At 42.0% G+C, this 19,843-nt stretch overlaps 1 protein-coding gene across 2 annotated transcripts in view; it reads left to right on the top strand.

Moving 5' to 3' along the window:
* Positions 1-19,843, top strand: part of GRID1 (glutamate ionotropic receptor delta type subunit 1) — a 699,728-nt gene that overhangs the window by 661,459 nt on the left and 18,426 nt on the right. For both annotated transcript variants that reach the window (XM_043596765.1, XM_043596766.1), the window contains exon 14: positions 19,420-19,586. In XM_043596765.1, coding sequence (XP_043452700.1) covers positions 19,420-19,586 — 167 coding nt within the window. The remainder of the gene's footprint in view (positions 1-19,419; positions 19,587-19,843) is intronic.

Genomic DNA, 19,843 nt, shown 5'->3' with positions numbered 1-19,843 from the left:
CCATGGGCTAAATCTTGCCCACTGCCTATTTTTGTAAATGAAGTTTTATTGGGACACAGACACGTTCTTTCATTTACAAACTATCTGTGGTGTCTTTCCTACTACTTCAACAGAGTTGAGTAGTTGTAACAGAGACCATATCATCTCCAAAGCCTAAAATAGATATGATGTGGTCCTTTACAGAACAGGTTTGAGGACCCCTGGTCTAGAGTAACAGGTGTGCCAGGGATACCACCCCTAGGTCTATGTCATCTAAAAGCACATACACATATCCAGGTACTCATTATCTGGCTCTATATCATCTGAGAGTGCATGAGCACAGCAAGTAAGGAGACCATCTGTTAGCTGTCCATCATCTAACAGCCCATAGGCACATGCGGTAACACATCACCTAGCTCTAGGCCACCCAGTTGCACGTAGGCATATCTAGTAATATATCCTCTTATCTCTATACCATCTAGTGGTGTGTCGTCTGCCTACACACTGTCCTTTCTTATCCTCTTCAGGTCTAACTCTGGTGGCCCAGGGACTTCTCCCTCACTCCACCAGGACCCAGCTCTGCTCTTGGCCTGGCCTAATCTCCCCCAGAAATCTGTTGAGCAGTCTCTGTGTTTCAGGCACTGTGCCAGAGGATCTACGTATACTATTCTTCTCGTCATAAACAGAACTTGATTATCATTATCTACATCGTGTAGAAATGGGACCTGAGGGATCCCCCTCACAGAGGGATGAAGTGGCTTGCTCAAAGTCACATGGACCTGAGTAAGCCATGGCACAATCCAAGCCAAGACTCACTCCAACCTTGCCTCTTCCCATGGGGTGACATTCCCATTTCTGTATCTCAGTGTGTCTCTTCCCCTTGCATACTCTTTACTCATGCTTTTATTTCCCTTCCTCTTTTACACTAAAGTAACAAGACGTTTACCTGACATTCATTTTTAAAAGCCTTACTGTCCTTCCAAGCCCTAGCAAAATTTTTCTAAGTCTCTGGATTTATCTTTTGATTTCCAAACTACTAAGAATATCAATTAGAGAAATTTTGAGATGCAGAATTGGGCTAACAAGTGGTTCAAATTTATATGGTAATAACTTTGTCACAAGAAATCAGACTTAAATGTTGTTAGTGGATTTTTTTTTTCCTTTAGTTTGATCAACACTATCAAGTAACATCCAGCATAACCCAATTTCGGTGCAGAGCCAGGGCTGACCTGGACTGTCAATTTATTAAGCCTTTCCATAAATCAGACCTAATATTTAATAACACTGTCAAATAGAATACAGTGTTTATGGTTCAAATGTCAATCTTCACTGCTCATCGAGCTCTTTGAATAGATAGACAAGTAGCTTGTTTCAGACCCTGTGGCTAGAGATAGTATTTTTCAGAGGGAAGTAGCTTTTGAGTCCAGCAGTTGTAACAGAAGGTGGTTTTTTCCACTCAGTAAATATCGTTGAGGTCATAAAGTGTGAATGCAAATTCAGGAAGAAAACAGGCCCACAAATCTTATTTGTTTCCATGCTTATCTAATGCTTACCCTGGACCAGATTGGGTATCACCCATCAGCACCTGAATCTTATCCCTTCCCCTTGCTCACTGCTCTATGACAAGGGCTGCTCCCATTGCACATACTCCCTGCTCAATGTCAGGGACAGTACCCCATGGAAGAAAAGGACAGGGTCTGAGACCATACCCTGTGACAGGAAAGTCCTTCTTGAGGTCTCCAGAAAGACTGCAGCATTCCAGGGGAGGTCAAGGAACTTTGGTGGCCCACAGTGCTCTTCATTTGGAGGGAGCAAAGTGAGGAAGCATCCTGGTTCCATGGCATGCTGGAAGTTCCTACTGAGGAGGGAAAAGAAGCTTCTAAGGAATGATACTCCTTTGTATTTGGGAGATGCTAGGTGCAGTGATCAGGAAGTTTTGGTCAAGTTGATGAAAGGAACTCTCGATGCAGGTGTGACTCCTGGTAAAGGGATTGGTACAAACTAGGTAGCCCTGTGTAATTAAAGGAACAACATACTCTCCGCAGCAGCCATGGGTCTTATAGGCATACTCTAAGACACATATTTTGTTCTTTCTCTGCTTCCGAGTCAAGGTAGGCCAGGGATTCTTTATGCCTCTTCCTTCTGAGACACTCACACTGGATAACTATTCATCTCTATAGCTTTTATACTTGCTCAAAAGGCACTATATCCGTTTTTCAAGTTGGGTAGTCTCTTTATTCATTCATTTATTCACTTATTCATCCATTCAAGAAGTGTAGTTTGAATAGCTTCTGCCTAGAAGTTTGGAGAGGTGAATTTAAGTTCCACTTTTGACTTAATTGAATCTGTGGCTTGCCTTTGGTCAAGTGAATTCACCTCTCGGAGCTGTCTGTGAGACTGAGAAAAGCCTGCCCAGATTAGCTGTGAGCTTACCAATTCATACAGCAGAAAGTGTCTGTCATGGAAGCATAAGGTTGACATTCAGTAGACCTCAGCAAACTGTATGTTAGGAAAAGATGATAATAAAAATACAAAGACAAATAGAATGTAGTCTTCTAACAAGACATACAGTAAAATGCAGACATGCTAAGTGTTTGTTTCATGGGTTTAGACAATTGTATACAACTGTGTAATCACCACCCAAAAGAAGCTATAGAAACTCCCCATCACCTGGGGAAGTTTCCTCGTGTCACTTTCTGGATACTTCTCCCTACCCCCAGAAGCAACAACTTTCTGGTAACACAGATTAGATTTACCTGTTCTTGTAATTTACATAAATAGAATAATGTACAATGTGTGTATTTGTGTTCAGTTTCTTTCCGCAGTGAAGCAGCAGTGAGGTTTAACTGTGCAATTCCGGATACTTCTTTTTCTTTCTTCGTTTTGAATAGTATTCCATTGTATGAACAAACCTCACTGTATTTGTTCATCCTTCAGCTGACATACATTGCCAATTTGGGGCTAATAGGAATGAGACTGTATGATCGCTTTTATACAGAGATTTTTTGTAGAGAAATGTTTCCATCTTTCTTTACCAAATACAAAAGAGTAGAATTCCTGGATCATGGAGCAGATGTGTGTTTACCTCTGTAAGGAACTGCCTAACCACCTCCAACGTGGTTATTCTATTTTCTACTCCCACTAGTAATACCTGACTTATATACTTGTAAGCTCCAGTGGCTGTACATCCTAACCAGCATTTAGTGTTGTAGCCTTTTTGACTGTAGACAATTTAGTAGGTGTGAAGGATGGTCTGGGGTAGTTCTGCTGCAGGCATCTGGCTGCAAGAATTTTCACTGCAAACATTTTGGCTGAATAACTAATTGGCCATCAGGCAATTTTGCCATAAAAGATAAAATAACCAGTTGACAGTCCTCTTTCATTTCTCCATTGAAAATTTTTCCATTTTTATATTATATAAATCTTAGCTAGTCCTCATAATGATCTATATAAATCTCAGCTAGCCCTCAAAGTGGTCTATGCAGTAACACATAGAGATGGTGGTCTTAAAATAGAGGCTGATGACAACTCTGTATGTTGACTTGATAGAAAGTAAAGTGATAAAACTTACTGGTAGTGTGAAATAAGAGAGTGGTAAAGCCAGATTGCACACTAGACTACACTAGAAAATGATGACAGATCAGTTAAAACAATGACAAAATTTAGTTACAAATGCATTACAGCATTGGCCTATCACATTTTCCATAGAAGTTTGGAGCATCTATCAGTGGACATGTGTCAATATGCCAAGAACAAACAACAGTGCAAAAGGCTCTCACAATACAATGCAAAGCTCAGTTGCAAATATGCACCCTAGTTTTTGGAAAATTGGGATCTGTTTAATAATTTTATTTTTTTCATGTTTCATTGCGTGCTTTTTAATGCCCCTCTTTTCTTTTTCATTCTTTTATCTTTTATGGCAAAAGTGACTCATGACCAACTAGTTATGTGGCAGAAATGCTTGCAACAAATATATCTATAGCAAAGATGCTTATGGCAAAAATATGGACTTGGTGAAGGGTATCCCATCCTTTAATTGGCATTCTTATGGTGGCTAATGGTATCTGGCACTCTTTCACGTGCTTATTGGCCATCCACATAGCTTCTTTCAGGGAGTGTATGCTCAAGTCTTTGTCAATTTTTACTGGGCACTGCATCTTTTCATTATAGATTTAGATGAGTTTTCAATATATTCTAGATGTAAGTCCTTGATCAAATACTAAGGATCAAATATCAAGTTCCAGTCTGTAACTTACCCATTCATTTTTTTAATGGTGTTTTTTAAGGAATAGGATTTTTAAAAAATGTTTATTTATTTATTTATTTTGAGGGGAGCAGAGAGAGAGGGAGAGAGAGAAAATCCCAAGCAGTCCCCATGCTCAGCAGGGAGCCTGATGCAGGGCTCTATCTTACAAACCATGAGATCATAACCTGAGCCAAAATCAAGAGTTGGATGCTTAACTGACTGAGCCACCCAGGCACCCCAAGGAATAGAATTTTAAAATTTTGATAAAACCCCATAGAGCAGGGCTTTTTGTTTCATGGTTTAATGCTTCTTGTTTCTAGTCTGAGAAAGTTTCCTACCTTAAAGTTGCATGTTTTCTTCTAGTTTTTACATTTATGTCATATATTTGTGTTTTACATTTATGTTGCATCTCAAGGTAGTTTTTTGTGTGTGGAATAAAGAAGTGGTCCAGGTCCACTTTTCCTCCCCATATATGCGTCCCATTGGCCTAGCATTTATTTAAAAGACAAAAACAAAGTGTGTGTTTACTTAACAAATAGATGTGTTGACTGAAAACCAACTGGCCATATATTTGTTCGCCTATTTCTGGATTCTTTATTCTGTTCCATTGATCTATATATCTATTCTTATGCTGATACAAAAATGTCTTGATTACAGTAGCTTTATAATAGTTCTAATAACTCCTTAAATCAGGTAGTATAAGTCCTGCAACCTTTTCTCTTACTAGAGTATTCATAGGTCCTTTCCATTTCCACTTAAACTTTAGAATCATCTTGTCAAATTTCTTCAAAAATGCCTGAGATTTTGATAGCTATGGCACTGAATCTATAGATCATTTGGAGGAAAATTGATATCTTCACAATATTGGCTCCTCTAATCCACAAACATAGTTTTTCCTTTCAAAACACCAACTTTTGACTTTATTGAATTTTCTCTGTTGTTATGGTTTATTGACTTCACATTTTTTTTAAGTTTTTTTTTTTCTTCTAATGGTGCCTGAGTGACTCAGTCGGTTGAACTGAGTCGGTCTGACTCTTGATTTTGGCTCAGGTCATGATCCCAGGGTTATAGGATCAAGCCCCACATTGGGCTCTGTGCTGAGTGTGGAGCCTGCTTAAGATTCTCTCTCACTCCCCTTCGGCCCCTCCCCTGCTTGTGCTCTCTCCCTCTCTCTCTAAAATAAAAATTTTTTTAATTAAAAAAAATTTTTTTCCTCTATTCACTTTGGTTTTAATTTGCTCTTACTTCTTTTTGCTTCTTGACGTTGAGACTTAGACCATTGAATTTTGCTCATTTTCTTTCCTAATATAAACATTTAGAACTATAAATTTGCCTCTGCTCACTGTTTTAGCTGCATCCCATGGTATTTATGTATTGCATTTTCATTAAGCTCAAAATATGAAGTGTGAGACTTTCAGTCTTTTTCTTTAAGGTATCCCTATTGAGTTCTGGAGGACAGCAAATGGCTGTGATTTAATGTGGGAAAGGCTATGGGGACAGAAAGCAGGGATGTATTCTGTTTAGTGAAGTTGAGGAAAGCTTCCTAAGGTAGTCCTGTTGTGAACACACATTTTGCAATCCAAACGCCTCAATTCCTTTTCAGTTTTGACAATACAAGTGTGAGACCGTGAGAGAAAATTGGTTAGCAGAAAATTAAATACATGGAAAAAGAAGGAAAACCAGAGAGGCAAAAAACAGTTAAATGCCATGTAAACGAAGTGCATTTTTATTTCTACTGAATGTATAGTTTCCTTGTAAGAGAATGAAGGCAGTGGTGTTTTCCCTGCTGAACAGTGGCTGTCTAAAGAACCCCCTTCTGGGGTCTCAGCCTTAGTCCTAACTGTCTTGGCCATGCAATATACCTGAGCCTTCTTCATTCACCTGCTTTAACTCTGTGGCCCAACCCAACTCCAAGTGCACTAAAGTTAAGTATCCTCCAATCCATGCCAACATTTAAAGTAATGAGGCTTTAAGAGGAAATCTTATGTATAAATATACATTTATAATTTAAATGTAATATATCACCATTAAGAAAAGCTTAGAATGTTTTTAAAAATAAGCAGAAAAGAACCAACCAAACTTTTCTCATCACCTAAATAAGGCTCCAGGAATTCTTGTGTACATTTCTGTCTCGTCTTTTTTGAATCTGTACAAAAATTGTATATAATTATGATGTTTTAGAAAATATATTTTATCCTGTTTTTCTAATATTGTTATAAAACTTTATAAAAATTATTTTAGTGGTAAATTAATATTTCATCAAATAGATGTAAAATAACTTATTTAAACATTTTCTTCTTGATTGTCATTTGGGCCATTTCTAATTTTTCACAAATATAAATAGCATTATAATGAACACCTTCATGTAAAATGTTTTTTCAGTTACTACATTTATCCCTTCAGGTCAAATTCTCAAAAGTAAAATTACATTATTAAAAAAGGATATAAACATTGAAAGCTCTTGAAAAAAATATTGCTGAGTATTGCCAAAAATAAAACTTTGAATTACATTCTTATATTTGGAATCAAAAGAATACTCAGGTTTCACATTTTTTCCCCCCATCAAATCCTTGTGGATTTGTCTTTGGTAGGAAGAATCTTTTTACAAATTGGTATTTTTCTATTTTTCTCATGTTCTCTATTGTGATTTTTTCCACTTTCTTTTTATATAGGTACATATGTATTTTTGCTTTATTTTGCTTTATTATCTCTGGGAAGTCAAATGAAGAAGAAATCATTTCCTTTTCAACTCATTCCCCACACACACACCCTTGGTCCACATGAGGTATTGCCATCAATGATCCATATATTTTGGTGGGTTTGAGAAAATTAAGATCCTGTTTAGACTTAAGATCATGCTTAGACATCTACCTTTATTTAATAATCAGATTGATACACATATAAACCCCTTCCAAGATGTGTTATTTCTGCAACAATTTATTATTTGAAGTATTTTGTTTCTTATTCATTCATGCATTCTTTCATTCATACATTAACTCATTTACTATTGCTGAGTTTGGTTAATATATAAAAGTGGGCTTGATACTTTCCTCCTAAAATTGAGTTAGAATTGATGTAAGGTCAAAATGAAGGCAAAGGCTTATTTTGCACATATGTTATTTATAAAATAAAAGAGTTTTGTTTCCTTTCTTACTTTATCTAGGCATTTCCTTCCTAACATTGGGTCTGGGGTCAATGTTAATCCAGAGATTAATATAACCATGATGGCTACCATTAGAGAGACTTAGGATGACTCAGGTGTGGTGTTAAGTTTCTGCCACGCTTTAGCTCACTTGTTCTTCAACACAACCTGTTTATTAATGAGAAAACTAAAGTTTGACGAGGGCAAGGCACTTCCTGAAAATCAGTCTTGAGTCAGTTTGGGGCCCAGGATTTGAGCTCAGTATTTTTCTCACTCCAGCACCTGTATCATTATCTGTGGCATCTTGCAGAAATGGAAGGAGAAGCATGATCAGAGTAAAACTAGCTCCTGCCTTCCACTCACCTGGAAACCCGAGCACTTCCTGTCTCTCTCCCTTCCCTGGTACACCACCATGATACTTGATGCTTGGAACATCATTCCCTTTCTTGGCTGGCCAGGCTGATTCCTAGTTATTCCTCCAGCCTTAGCAGAAGCATTCACTCTTCCTGAGTCCCTAGCTCTCTACCCCACCCCCAGCTCCTCCTTCCTCCAGGCAGGGCCAGGGGCTTCCTTATCACATTGTGCATACTAGAGCACAGCTTCATCAGATGCCACCCCATCCTTAGTGCCCTGCTTTGTCATATCCCCCGCTAGACTCAGAGGCTCCTTAGAGTCAGAGCTGTCTCTTATTCATTCGTCTGTTCCCGGGGCCTAGAGCAGAGGTAGGCATAGCAGCAAAGCACATGGACATCCATAGCCTTTTATCCTTTTTAAATCAAACAAATGTTCGATGAGTAACAAATGAGAGTGTGCAGAAATGTAGGCATGTGCATCTTTCTTCAACATAAATGAGGAGGATTGCTGGTACCCAGTTGCAGAGAGGGCAGGAAGGGGGTGAGGAGGGGCACAGAGGGCAGCGGGACTTAGCCAGTCTCCTGGAGCAGGTTCCTATACAATTGACTAAGTTGGTCCCTTCATAACACCCTGCTGCTTAATTCTGTTTGGTGATGATTGGTTTGGGATAATACAGTCCAAAGATCAAGGAAAGCCCCCAGTGTGCCTCCCTTATTAAATTACTTTGCTTTGGGTTTTGAGCATTGCCAAGCAAATCTCGTTATGAATTCTTCAATTACTTTCTTTTGCAGTTTTAATAATTTGGTAGGGTAAGCTCTGGAATCAAACCAATATCTGTGCCATCATGCTAACTTTGATTATTTTCAAGCTCCTCATTAGAGGGTGGGAGGATGTTCACTCCCCTTAAATCTGATTTTATTTTTCAGATTTGCTCTGCCCCATAATTTGCTTTGTACCCAGGTCTGATGCACTTCACCTTCGTGCTGGCTGTAAATGTGGGCTGATTCCATTCTGTTTGTTCCGCTGAGTATTATTGCTCTGGGTTTTATGATTTAAGTTTTTTTTTTACATTTTGAATTGTTTTGTTATTTGATTCCAAATCAAGAAGCGATTGCTAATGAAAACAATTTTGATTTATTGCATCAGCCAGATCATTGGCAATTTTTGTTTAGCTTATTTTTATTTCCGCTCTGTTGGTATAATGTTGTTTGTGCAGAAACAAAGGGAGGAAGGGAGGAAAGAAAATAACAGTTATAAAGAAACTATTCCATGTGGCATGGTGCTTATGTACTCTGTCTTCACCATTGATGGCGTTTTGTGATATTTTCATTTTGCAAATGAGGAATGCAAAACACAAAAAAGGTTAAACAGTTTGTCAAGAGATTATCAGACTCTTTCTACCATCCACAAGTTCATTTTTGTTACTACTGTTATTACCACATCATCCCTAGCATCATCAATAATATAAAACCTATTTGGGTAGAAGTAGTGGTTTCCCCTGGGATGGGTAGCTCTAATGAGGCGTCTCTTTACCTTCCAATATAAAGGTATTAAGATTGGCTTTGAACCTGACATTTTAAAATTTTAGTGTGTGAGAGAGAGAGCATACACACACAAACACAGAGATGGACAGAGAGAGAGTGATGAGGGGTAGATGACCTTAAATCAGGGACAGTAATGAGAGCAGTAAAAGCCCTGAAGATCATGCCTCTCAAGAATCAGATAAAGGAACCAGAAATGGTGTGGAGCCTGGTAAAGAAAACCCTGAGCTGTGAAATTGGCTATCTCTAGTATTTGAAGAATCCTCATATGGAAGAGGTCTTGGATTCATTCTGTACAGCCCATATCTCAGACCTCAGCTTAGTTATGCGAGAAGCGATGAGAAGTGATCACAGTGCTTTCTAGTAAGGGCTGGTTGTCCCTGGGCCATGTGGCAGGCTCCTATTCACCCAGTGGCCCTGCCAGTCCCCTCTGGTGGTGAATCTTTCTGATTCTTTGACTTTACAAAGCTGTACATCCTGCCAGGTAGAGCTCAGAGTTTGTTCTGTGAGAGATAGGACTCCATTTCAATCTTTTTGGTCAGAATGTGACCTCTTTCGTAGCTCCTCAAAGTGCTTTCAGACTATTGTGTGAGGTTTTTCTCTCAAGGCTGACATTTCAGCAAAGGCCATAAAGGAATACTTAAGCCGCAAATGGGGTTAGCAAATGAGACTCTTCAACATTAAACCCACAGAGATGGCCTCCCAACAGTTTCAGGGGTAGTCTTTAATATTAATTGTGATCACACACAATTTTACTACTTTTCTCTCCTTCTGGTACAGTCTGAGTTGCTAGTTCCCAACAACCTTTTATGGCTAAAGAAACAGAGAGGGGGGAAGTGGCCGCAGATGTCAAAGTCACCTTGGCCTCAGGGTGTGGTTTCATGGGTCTCGTTTGAACTTTGTCTCCAAGAAGTCAAGTGCTCAGTTAAAGCAGCATGAATGAGGCAAGGAGAGTGAGGGGTTTGAGTTAACAAAAACCGGGTTTGGTTCTTACATCCCTTTTGTGCCAGAGGCGAGACCTTCGCAAGATAATTCCCGGACAAAGTTACCTCCTCTGAAATAACAGGATTAATACTCCTGGGTCTTCCCAGAGTTATCATAAAGATTAGAGATGATGTAAGGGTTTGGCGCAGTGCCTTGTAGGGTGTCTTTTAACACTGTCATTCTCCAAGTGTGGTCCTTGGACCAGCAATGTCAGCATCATCTGGGACATGTTAGAAATGAAATCTTTGAGTCCTCCTTATACCCAGTAAATCAGAAGTTGAGAGAGGGAAGCAGGGTGGAGACTAGTTGTGTGTATTCTAACATTCCCTCCAGATGATTCTCATGCCCTCTTAAGTTTGAGAACATGCACTTGAACAAGTGGTGCTTATTGTTATGATTGTTGCTTTATTAGTATTAATATTTGATTTAGACCTGGATCTTAGAAAGTGACTCTTAGCCAGAGGCCCAGGGATGCCTTTTGATAGGCATTCCTGCCTTTGTCCAGGAAGGTCAGCCTGTGGAGGAGAGAACGGGATGGATAAGGGTGAAGGAGAAATCTGGAGGGGCGTTCAGGACATATCCAGCCCAGCTTGCTTTGATTCAAGACCCCAGGCTTCCCCATATCATTGCATTCATGCCTTCAGTTCTTCATTAGTCACTTTACACATATTTATTCAGCACCAACTGTATACCAGACATCATGCTAGGGCAATGAACAGGACACGCATGGCCATGGGGCTTACATTCCTTTGTGTGGGTGTGTGTGCATGTGAACACATGCACTCATGCATGCGCGGGGAGTAGCTGCATGGCCCTATCCCTATGCTTCTTCAGAGAATGTTTGACCACATGGATGCCTGTCCTCTATGCTGCCTGAATTCATATATTCTTAAGTTGTTTCCCTTCCTCAGGATAACATTTTTCATTCTGTATTTTCTCTTTGTAATCTATTTTGTATCTAAGCAAACCAATTTACTCTTTCTTTTAGATCATTCTTAATCTTTCTCATGGAAGAACTCAGATTAGATTGTTGTTTATCATGGTCTTTGGACAATTTAAAGTTTTGACAAATCATTGAAAATCAATGTGTCCCTTTGCCCTGCTGGGAAGGTTGTTTATGGCCCCTGGTTTTGCTGATGGTGTGCAGTTTTAGACTTTGAGGAAGAAGCCATTGATTCTTCCAAGTTAGGACTTTTATCTTTCCTTTGTACTGAACCAGCTCCATCTCCCTTGGAGATGTGAGAAACCTCCTTCCACTAAGACAATACTTGATTCACTAAATAAGACTGTCTGTCCCAAAGTGTTAGAGGTGCAAAAAGGGAATGCAACCATAAAGCTTCCATAGAGTCAGGTGCTGGAGGCTGAACATCATTAACAAAAGCTTGGCAAGAATTTGGTAGCAGAAGAGAAAAAAAAATCAGTATGATACCAGAGACAGCTCCTCAGGGGGCTCTGTGTGACTCTTTGGGGCTACTTAGATGTTGAACTTTTGATATGGGAGAGTGGAAGGCCATTTGCAGTCCAGGAGACCTGGAGAGACATTCAATCTCTGTCAATAGCTGATTCTGTGGTCTTGGGCATAGTCCTTTTTGAGCCTTGATCCTCTTGGGAATTTGACACAGTCTGTGCTGTAGAAGTTTATTCTGAACTTTCTAAGAAGAGAATGTATGAGAAAGACCCAAGTAGAGCACTTTGCAGGAAGAAGATGTAAAATGTAACTTTCCTTTAGTGTTTATTTTCAATAGTCTTGGTCTCTCAACTCCATGACTTCTGCTCCTCCATTTAGTGCCCCAACCCGAGACCCTAGAGCCATTAATACTCTCCCCCTTTCTAGACCTGCTCTCAAGAGAGGGTCAGAAATTAATGGACGTAAAGGTCTGTATTGTTGGATCTCTCAACTTGAGCACACATCAGCATCACCTAGAGAGATTATTAGATGGTTGAGCTCCACTCCCAGAGTCTCTTATTCAGTGGATCTGACATGAAGCCTGAGAATTTACATTTCTTATTAAGTTCTCCAGTGATGCTGATACTGCTGGTCCAGGGAACATACTCTGAGACCCACTGGTCTACATCATACACTTTGAGGATGTTAAAGCAGGAGAAGACCTGAAGGACCATCTGGGCTCATCTTCCATATTTACAAATCAGTAGTGAGTCAGTAACCGGGCCAAGACTGTGACCCAGGCTAACAGTCTTTCTAATTTACCAGGCTGATGGGGGTCCAAGCTTTAAGCTATAAGGATGATGCTGATGATGATTATCATGATCATGAGGACAGTGTCTTATTGTTTGAGTTCCTTCTATGCATCAGACAATTTCCATGCTGTCTCCTCCTGTGATGAGCCTGTGTGGGCTTGCTATTTCTACCTTCTAGATGAGGTTATGTAGGCTCAGATTTCAGGTGACTGGCCAAGAACACTAGAGGAAGGCCTGATCTGCCCGTGTCCAGACCTTTGCTATCATTGACATACCAGGCCTTTCTCTTTATGAAATGGAACTAAAAATTCTATAAAGGAAGTTAAAGAATCAAAGAAAAGACAATATAAGAGTAAGGGCATTAGTGGCTTGAGGAATTACTTGCCATTTTCTCTACCCCTTGGTGAGCTCCTTGCCACTGACTTTGTTACTCTAGGATACAAGAATACTAGGATGGGACAGGCAATCATTGCAGAAATCTTGCAGGCCTAATGCCTGGCCATCAGGAGCCATTTTCTGCTGCTGTAGCCTTATGACATTCCCCTTATCCCAGTCTTGTCCCTCAGGTAATGGGCAGCCTCACTGCGACCACCATGACAAACCTGCGTGTTTTCCCTCACACCTGCACTCATGTCCACAAACACACACACACTCAGGACATCCCCATACCAGATGGCCTTGCTGCCCCTTTGATTGTGTCATCTCATTGTCCAGCTCCATCCTGTTCACTTTGGTCTGAAGCCAGGAGCCAAATTGACTTTGTGCCCCGTGGACACTTCAGAAGAGCAGCCATTGCACTAACTGTGGGAGTGTTATATTGCCATTTCCCCCTCTCATGGAGCCTTCCCTGGTTTTCCTGCTTTTCCTGTTCTAGGGGCTGGTCTAGGTAAATGGTCATTATCTCTCACTTCATGGGTGGCAGGTTTCCTTACAGCCACCTGAGATTAGCTTGTGAACACCTCTGAGAGTCCTGTTGATTGTCTGCCCTACATGTGCATGTCATTTTGGACGATCTGTCCATTGTTCTGAGAGACCAGGAGAGGTAGGCTCCTTACCTGCTGCTAGTCTGTTTATCTTAAACTCTTTGTGGTTCTCCAGGCACTTGGTACCTGAGTTTACTTCTCTCCTGCTTCCCTGGGGTCTGTGGTACTTATGCGCACGCACACACGCACACACACACACATATACATTTGCATACATTTATGTACTCATACTTACACACACCCATACACACACCACAGACTCCCACAGAGCATGTTGCTGACTTGCTCAAGGTGGAGGAATGGATGTGGGGTGTGTGTGGGAAGATAGATGTTCCCATAACAGCTGACAGATCGGTCTCCTGAATCAAGCTGGGGACTGCAAAAGGGAAGAGAGAGAGCTTGAATCGAGCCCTCACTATTGCTAGGCACAGTGCATTGTGTCTTGTAATTTCACAGTCAGAATAGCTCTCTAGGAAACAATTATTGGTCCCCAAGATTGTTGGTTCCTTGAAGAGCTGGGGGTGTAGCCCTGCACTTGTCTTTGTCTACAACTCTTCTCTTTTCACTACGCTGTGCTCAGGAGGGGGGCCGAATCACTAAAATTCCCCTCTGGGACAGTGCGGTCACAGGAGAGATGCTTGCCAAGCTGCAGAAAACATGGGCAACACAGTAGATTAAAAGAAACCAACAGAAGTCACCCATGGTGGCATCACCCCAAGATGACCATGTTGGTATTTGGCGCTTGGTTTCCTTTCTTCATAAACATAAAAACATTATTTTTACATGATGATTTAAAAAGGATATCACAGTGCAAATACTCCAGTGTAACAGATTCTTTTTCACTAAACAGCATAATACTGGTTCTCATGTATTTAGCATCTACTATATGCCAGGCAAGATTCTAAGCATGTCACATTTATCGAGGGATTTAATCCTCATCAGAACTCTGTGAGCAATGGACCATTTTGCGTCTATGAGAACTGAGGCCCAGAGATGTTAAGCAACTTGCCTGCACTCACACAGTCAGAAAGCAGTGGAGCTGGAATTCAAATCCATACCGTTGGAGCCAGATCCAGGCTAGCCCTTGTTTGCCACAGACAATTGTTTCCCTTAGTGATCATTGCTCTCTTTAAGACTCCATGGTAATGGTAATATAATATTCCATCATTTAATACTGTCATTTACCCAGTTGATTCTTAAGTTTTGAACATTTAGATTATTTCCAATTGTTTCTAGTTTAAACAGTGTTACTCTGAAAATCTTTGTACAAACATCTTTTCAGAAACTGAATAATTCCTTAGGATAGATCCCTAAGGGTGGAATTGCTGTATATGCACATTTTAAGAGCGTTTGAGTCTCCCCACCAAATTGCCATTCCAGAAATATCGTGCCAGCCCACATTCCTACCGACAGACTGTAAAATTGTCCTTTTCTCCACAGATGGTCTGGGGTTTCACTGTGCATCTTGTAATTTGGTGCAGGTGTCACTGTATCCAGGGTTCAGGCTGTGCATGGCAATGCATTGCCAGTTCATGAACATGACCATGGGAGCTAACACTTGGGACACCTGAGAGGGCCAAGCTCTGCTTTGGGTGAAAGTGGACTCTGGGAGAGGCACGAGGTGTGCCTCCAGATGGCGAATGCACATGAGGATGCATCAAGTGTCCAAGGAGTCCCTGATATCCTAACAACCCCGTCTAAAGACAGTGTGGCCCGTGACCTCCATTTCACAGGGGTTCAGCAGTTCCACAAGCCACCACGTTTCCAAAGCTGGAGAAAGACAGTCATTGCCATCTCAGTGTGTTCTGTCACCAGCAGCACTGCCCTGGGAAGTGCTCAGAGGGCAAGGACACCAGGACCAACTTCCCCAGCCCTTCCTTCATGGGTCCAAGCAAGGCAGAGGGGACAGCACAGCCTTCTTTGGAGCCAGAGTGCTAGCTTACCTTAACCTGGCTCTGCCTTTCATGATCTGGGTCTGTTTGGGACAACTCACTTTGTTTCTCCTTCGTCTATCAAAGGGGATGGATGTTCTGCCCTTTAGAATTATACCAGGGATGGCAAAGGAATCAGGGCTCTGAAAGTCCCGGCACCCAGCAGGTGCTCTGCACCTTCCCTGTAGCTGGCACTGTAGACACCTGATTTCCTTCAGCACTTTCTTTCCAATAACATTTGTGTTCGCTGTTTGCAGTCCCAGCATTCTTGTTTGGGGGAACAATGTGGTTGCCTGCCCCTTTCCAAAAGCAGTTAGAATGGAATAGAAGAGCATAATGAAGTTCTTGCCTCGAAGGCTGTTGTCTCTAAAGTTTGTGCTCCAAGTGAGTTCTGCGAAGGGCAGAATCAGCTGTGCAATGAAAGGCAATGCAATCTCATTTTATTATTGGTGTGGAGCAATGGAGAGGGAGTCCTCCAATATCCCAGCTCACTCGTGGCTTTGTTTATTGTGCCCATCCTTCCTCCAGCCATAGAGGCTGATCACATTCCCCCAAATGTTAGGGAGGATACTCTAAATGCTGGGGCCAGGCACCCTCCTATCTCCATCCCTTTCCATTCTTTGTACTCCAGTGTACATGTGGACTGGGCACAGAGTGGACTTCAGGGAAGGGCTTGGATCCTGTTTGCTAAGGTACTTACAGGGAGATATGTCAGGGGTGGCCTGCTACCTGCTGCTATCCTGACTTCCTGGGGATGGATGCTCAGATGCCTTTGACTTTGTCTAATATCAAAGCTGTTCTTTTCCTTCTATCCCTGAATCTTCACATCTTTTCATTTTTTATGTTTAAACCAATTGCCTTTTCTTTCCCTTTTAGGGAAAGGGGAGAATGAAACAAAGCAAAATGTTTAGATGCAGCCCAGGGAAATAAGGGCTGTATTTGGGTAATAGCCGGGAAATTGGAGAGCTCTGCCAGGCCTCTGTGTTGTATTGATGGGCAAGGGCACACAGGGGAACGGAGATCGTATTTGGTGCCTGTATAGTGTGTGATAACATAGATTGTGTAACAAGATTAAAGAAAAACCTTTAACCAGCTTGTCCTAAGAATCACTAATACCACTCCGTTATGTAATAATCCTATCCATCTTTTGGCATATTACATTTCACATGTGTACAGAACAATAATAATACTGTATCTATCCTATTGTTTTATACTACTTTAATTTTGTGTATATATATGCTTATGCATTTCTGTGTACACACACACACACACACACACACACACCAAGATTTGTGGATAAGCAGCACAGATTGTGGTTTTCCACAAATTGTGGTTTTCCACAAACCATGGAAAGCTGGTTTGGGCCCTATTAAGGAGAAACATGTCTTCAAATTTGGGGCAGGTGTGTGTGTGGAGCTCATTCTTCATGGAGACAGGAACGTCTATATAAAGGGGACATAACCATGATGGGTAGTGTGTTTGGGCTTCTTATAGTTGGCATCTGAATATTCCTGAGAGCATGGCCAGGCCTAAGAAGACTTCTGTGTTACACAGGGTCTATGACACACCAGGAAGATGGGGAGATATCTACAAGGTCCAGAAAATTTCCCTGGAGCCTAACAGACTTGGGAGGCATAGGGAGGGATCTGATGCTACATTTTACTCAGCATGGGGCTAAGAGGAGAACGTAGGAAGCTCTGGGATGCTGAGGAATTGGGGCAGAGATGTTGGGGATGGAGAGTATTTTCGTAAGGCTAGAGCCCAATGCATCTGGAGCCTCTGATGTGGTCCACAAACAAGATAGGGCACATCAGTCTCTCCAGGCCCCCCGTTCAGGCATTGTCAAGTATATTAGGGACTGGCCACATGCTCCTTGAATCAGACATAAACATAATAGTAACTTTAGTGTCTGTTTAAAAATGGGAAGACTCGCCACTTCAAGAAAGAACTACTCTCCCCTCTTTTCTCGACAGCCTTCCTGGTTAAGGGATTTGCAGCTGAGACATTGTCAGCATCCTATCCATGTGTTTCCTGGCTTCTCAGCTTAGGCCAGCAAGACAATAAATGCTTCCTTCTTGCAGCTGCGCTCACCTGTCACTGAGCCCAAACCGGAACCACAAACACTTGTGGCTTGAAGGAAGCTAAGTACCCCCATAGAATGGCTGCACCAGGTTTTTGTCAGTCGGTTTCCACTCAATCTGAGCCAGTCTATTTCCTTTTCCTTCTTGGAACATCACTTGAAAGGTGGAAACGAACCTGATCTTAATTCTTCCTTCAACATGACATGCCCTTTTGAAATCGTCCAAATAACAATGTCTGATTGTCATGTTGAATTGCGAGCATGGATGTGAAATGCTCCAAAGTGAGACCAAAGCCAAATATTAGGTCATAAGTCAACATTTTGCTGAGAAACTTGGATACTAAGAGGTTGAAAATTTATATCTTTTCAAGAGAAAACTTGTTTGCCAGCAGGAAAAAATTTCAAAGACTGTTATCTTCCCATGTGGAAGGAGAGAAATGAGTGTAATTTTGCAACCTGGGTCAAAGTCCTTTAGGGACTTCTGAAATTGGCTTGGCCATGGAATGCAGCTTTGATGTAATATTTGGATTGCTCCCGGAGGTACAAGTCCATGGGTGGCACAGGTGCATGTGTCATTTCTTACAAGGTCTTTGGGAAAAATTGTTGAATGGCTAGGAGCAGCCTCTTCGTGCGGGGGGGGGGGGGGGGCGCCATGCTCTGCTCACAAATCCTTTTGATGGAAAACTTCTGAAGAAAAAATGAGCCATTTGGGCCCATGGGCACTTTGGGTCCTAAAAGAAGTAAAATCTTGACTACCTTCATCTAAGTAACAATAGCACTCTTTGGAAAGTCTCAGTGGACATGAAGACTCACCTGAAGCAAGAGATCAGCACAATGCCCATGATGATGCCCCAAAACTTGTAGCGTGCCAGCTTGATCTCTTGTCTGTGATCTTTCAGGCCTGCCACCAAGCCCAGACTGAGGTCTTACAGCACCCAGTGTGAGTTGTGGTAAGAGGGAAGAAGTGGCAAAGAGACAACTGTGCGCTCACTCTAGAATAAAAACCAGGCACTTGGCTACATTAAGAACATTATGCTCTATTTTAAGCTGGCCAAGTGACAATGTCTAGTTTGCATCTCCTTCCAAAAAGCAGAGCAGCTCACATTTCCCCTGAGTGTCCAAGTTCCAGGCAAAGTCAGAGTTAAGGCTCAGGATATAACTGAAGGTCTGCTGTGGATGGGTGTGATGGGGTGGGACTTCAGCGTGGCCATGGGCAAATTCCTTATGAAATAATCTGCAACCACTGCATTGATATAGAAACCTCCTGTGTGTGTGTGGCTGTGCGTGTGTGTGTGCACTCTTGCTTGTGTGCCTGTGTGTCTGTGCATGTATGTATGTGTTTGCACATGTTTGTATGTGTGGGGACACTCTTGTGTGGGCAGTAGAAGGCACGTGGCAGAAACGCGACCTGGCACCATAATAATCAGGACCCTGACTTTATGGGTTCTTCCCTATGCATAGCAAGTTCAAGTTCATGACTTATATATAGATATTTTTTTATGACTTAGATATTAAGTCATAGCCACTCAGGGCACTAAATCTAGGGCTATCTTCCGCATTCACCCTAAGCAGGGCTCAGCCAGGTTCTAAGTAGAAATACTAACTGGGTACTATTACACTCCCCCTAAATCTCTGAACGGAAAATCTCAATTCCCTGGGTCAGACTTCCTGCACTTTTGAAGGTGAGCCTGCTAATCTGAGAAATAGGTCCCTGACATTGTGAGCAAGTAGCTAGCCTTAGAGCTCACCTACCACTCACCTTTTCTACTTCTCTGTGTGACGTGTGCTTTCCTGGAGCATACTGGAGACAGCATCACAGCCTTTTGTGTCTAAACACAGCGAGTGGCAAGCCAGTGGCTTGCTGTGCTGGCTTGTGGTCAGGGGATCGCATTGGAGGTCCTGCAAATTTCATCACTGAGCTACTCGGTGCTCAAAACTGATACAGGCCTACCTGACTCCATGGTGATTTTGGTCTTTCAGGCAAAGAAGGGGAACTACGCCTTTTTATGGGATGTGGCAGTGGTGGAGTACGCAGCCCTAACAGATGATGACTGCTCTGTGACTGTCATTGGCAACAGCGTCAGCAGCAAGGGCTACGGGATCGCCCTGCAGCACGGCAGCCCCTACAGGGACCTCTTCTCCCAGAGGTAGGCACCGTCAGCCAAGGGGGGCTTAGAGGATAAACTTCTCTTAGGAGGCAAGAGCCAACACAAGATTGGTTCTTCCTCACGTGAACTCAGCCCTGATTGTACACCAGCACATGCTCCTCCATCCACCCAACTAGTCCCATGCCAGCCGGGGACGAAGAAGAGGAAGTATATGGTCCCGTCTCATGAAGGTGCATAGTCTCGGTGGGAACTGTGATGCAGGCAGGCAATGCCAGCACAGGGAAGTAAGTGCAATG

The sequence above is a fragment of the Prionailurus bengalensis genome, chromosome D2 (assembly GCF_016509475.1).
Source record: "Prionailurus bengalensis isolate Pbe53 chromosome D2, Fcat_Pben_1.1_paternal_pri, whole genome shotgun sequence".
Classification (NCBI taxonomy): domain Eukaryota; kingdom Metazoa; phylum Chordata; class Mammalia; order Carnivora; family Felidae; genus Prionailurus; species Prionailurus bengalensis.
This window is presented reverse-complemented; position numbering and strand designations above follow the sequence as displayed.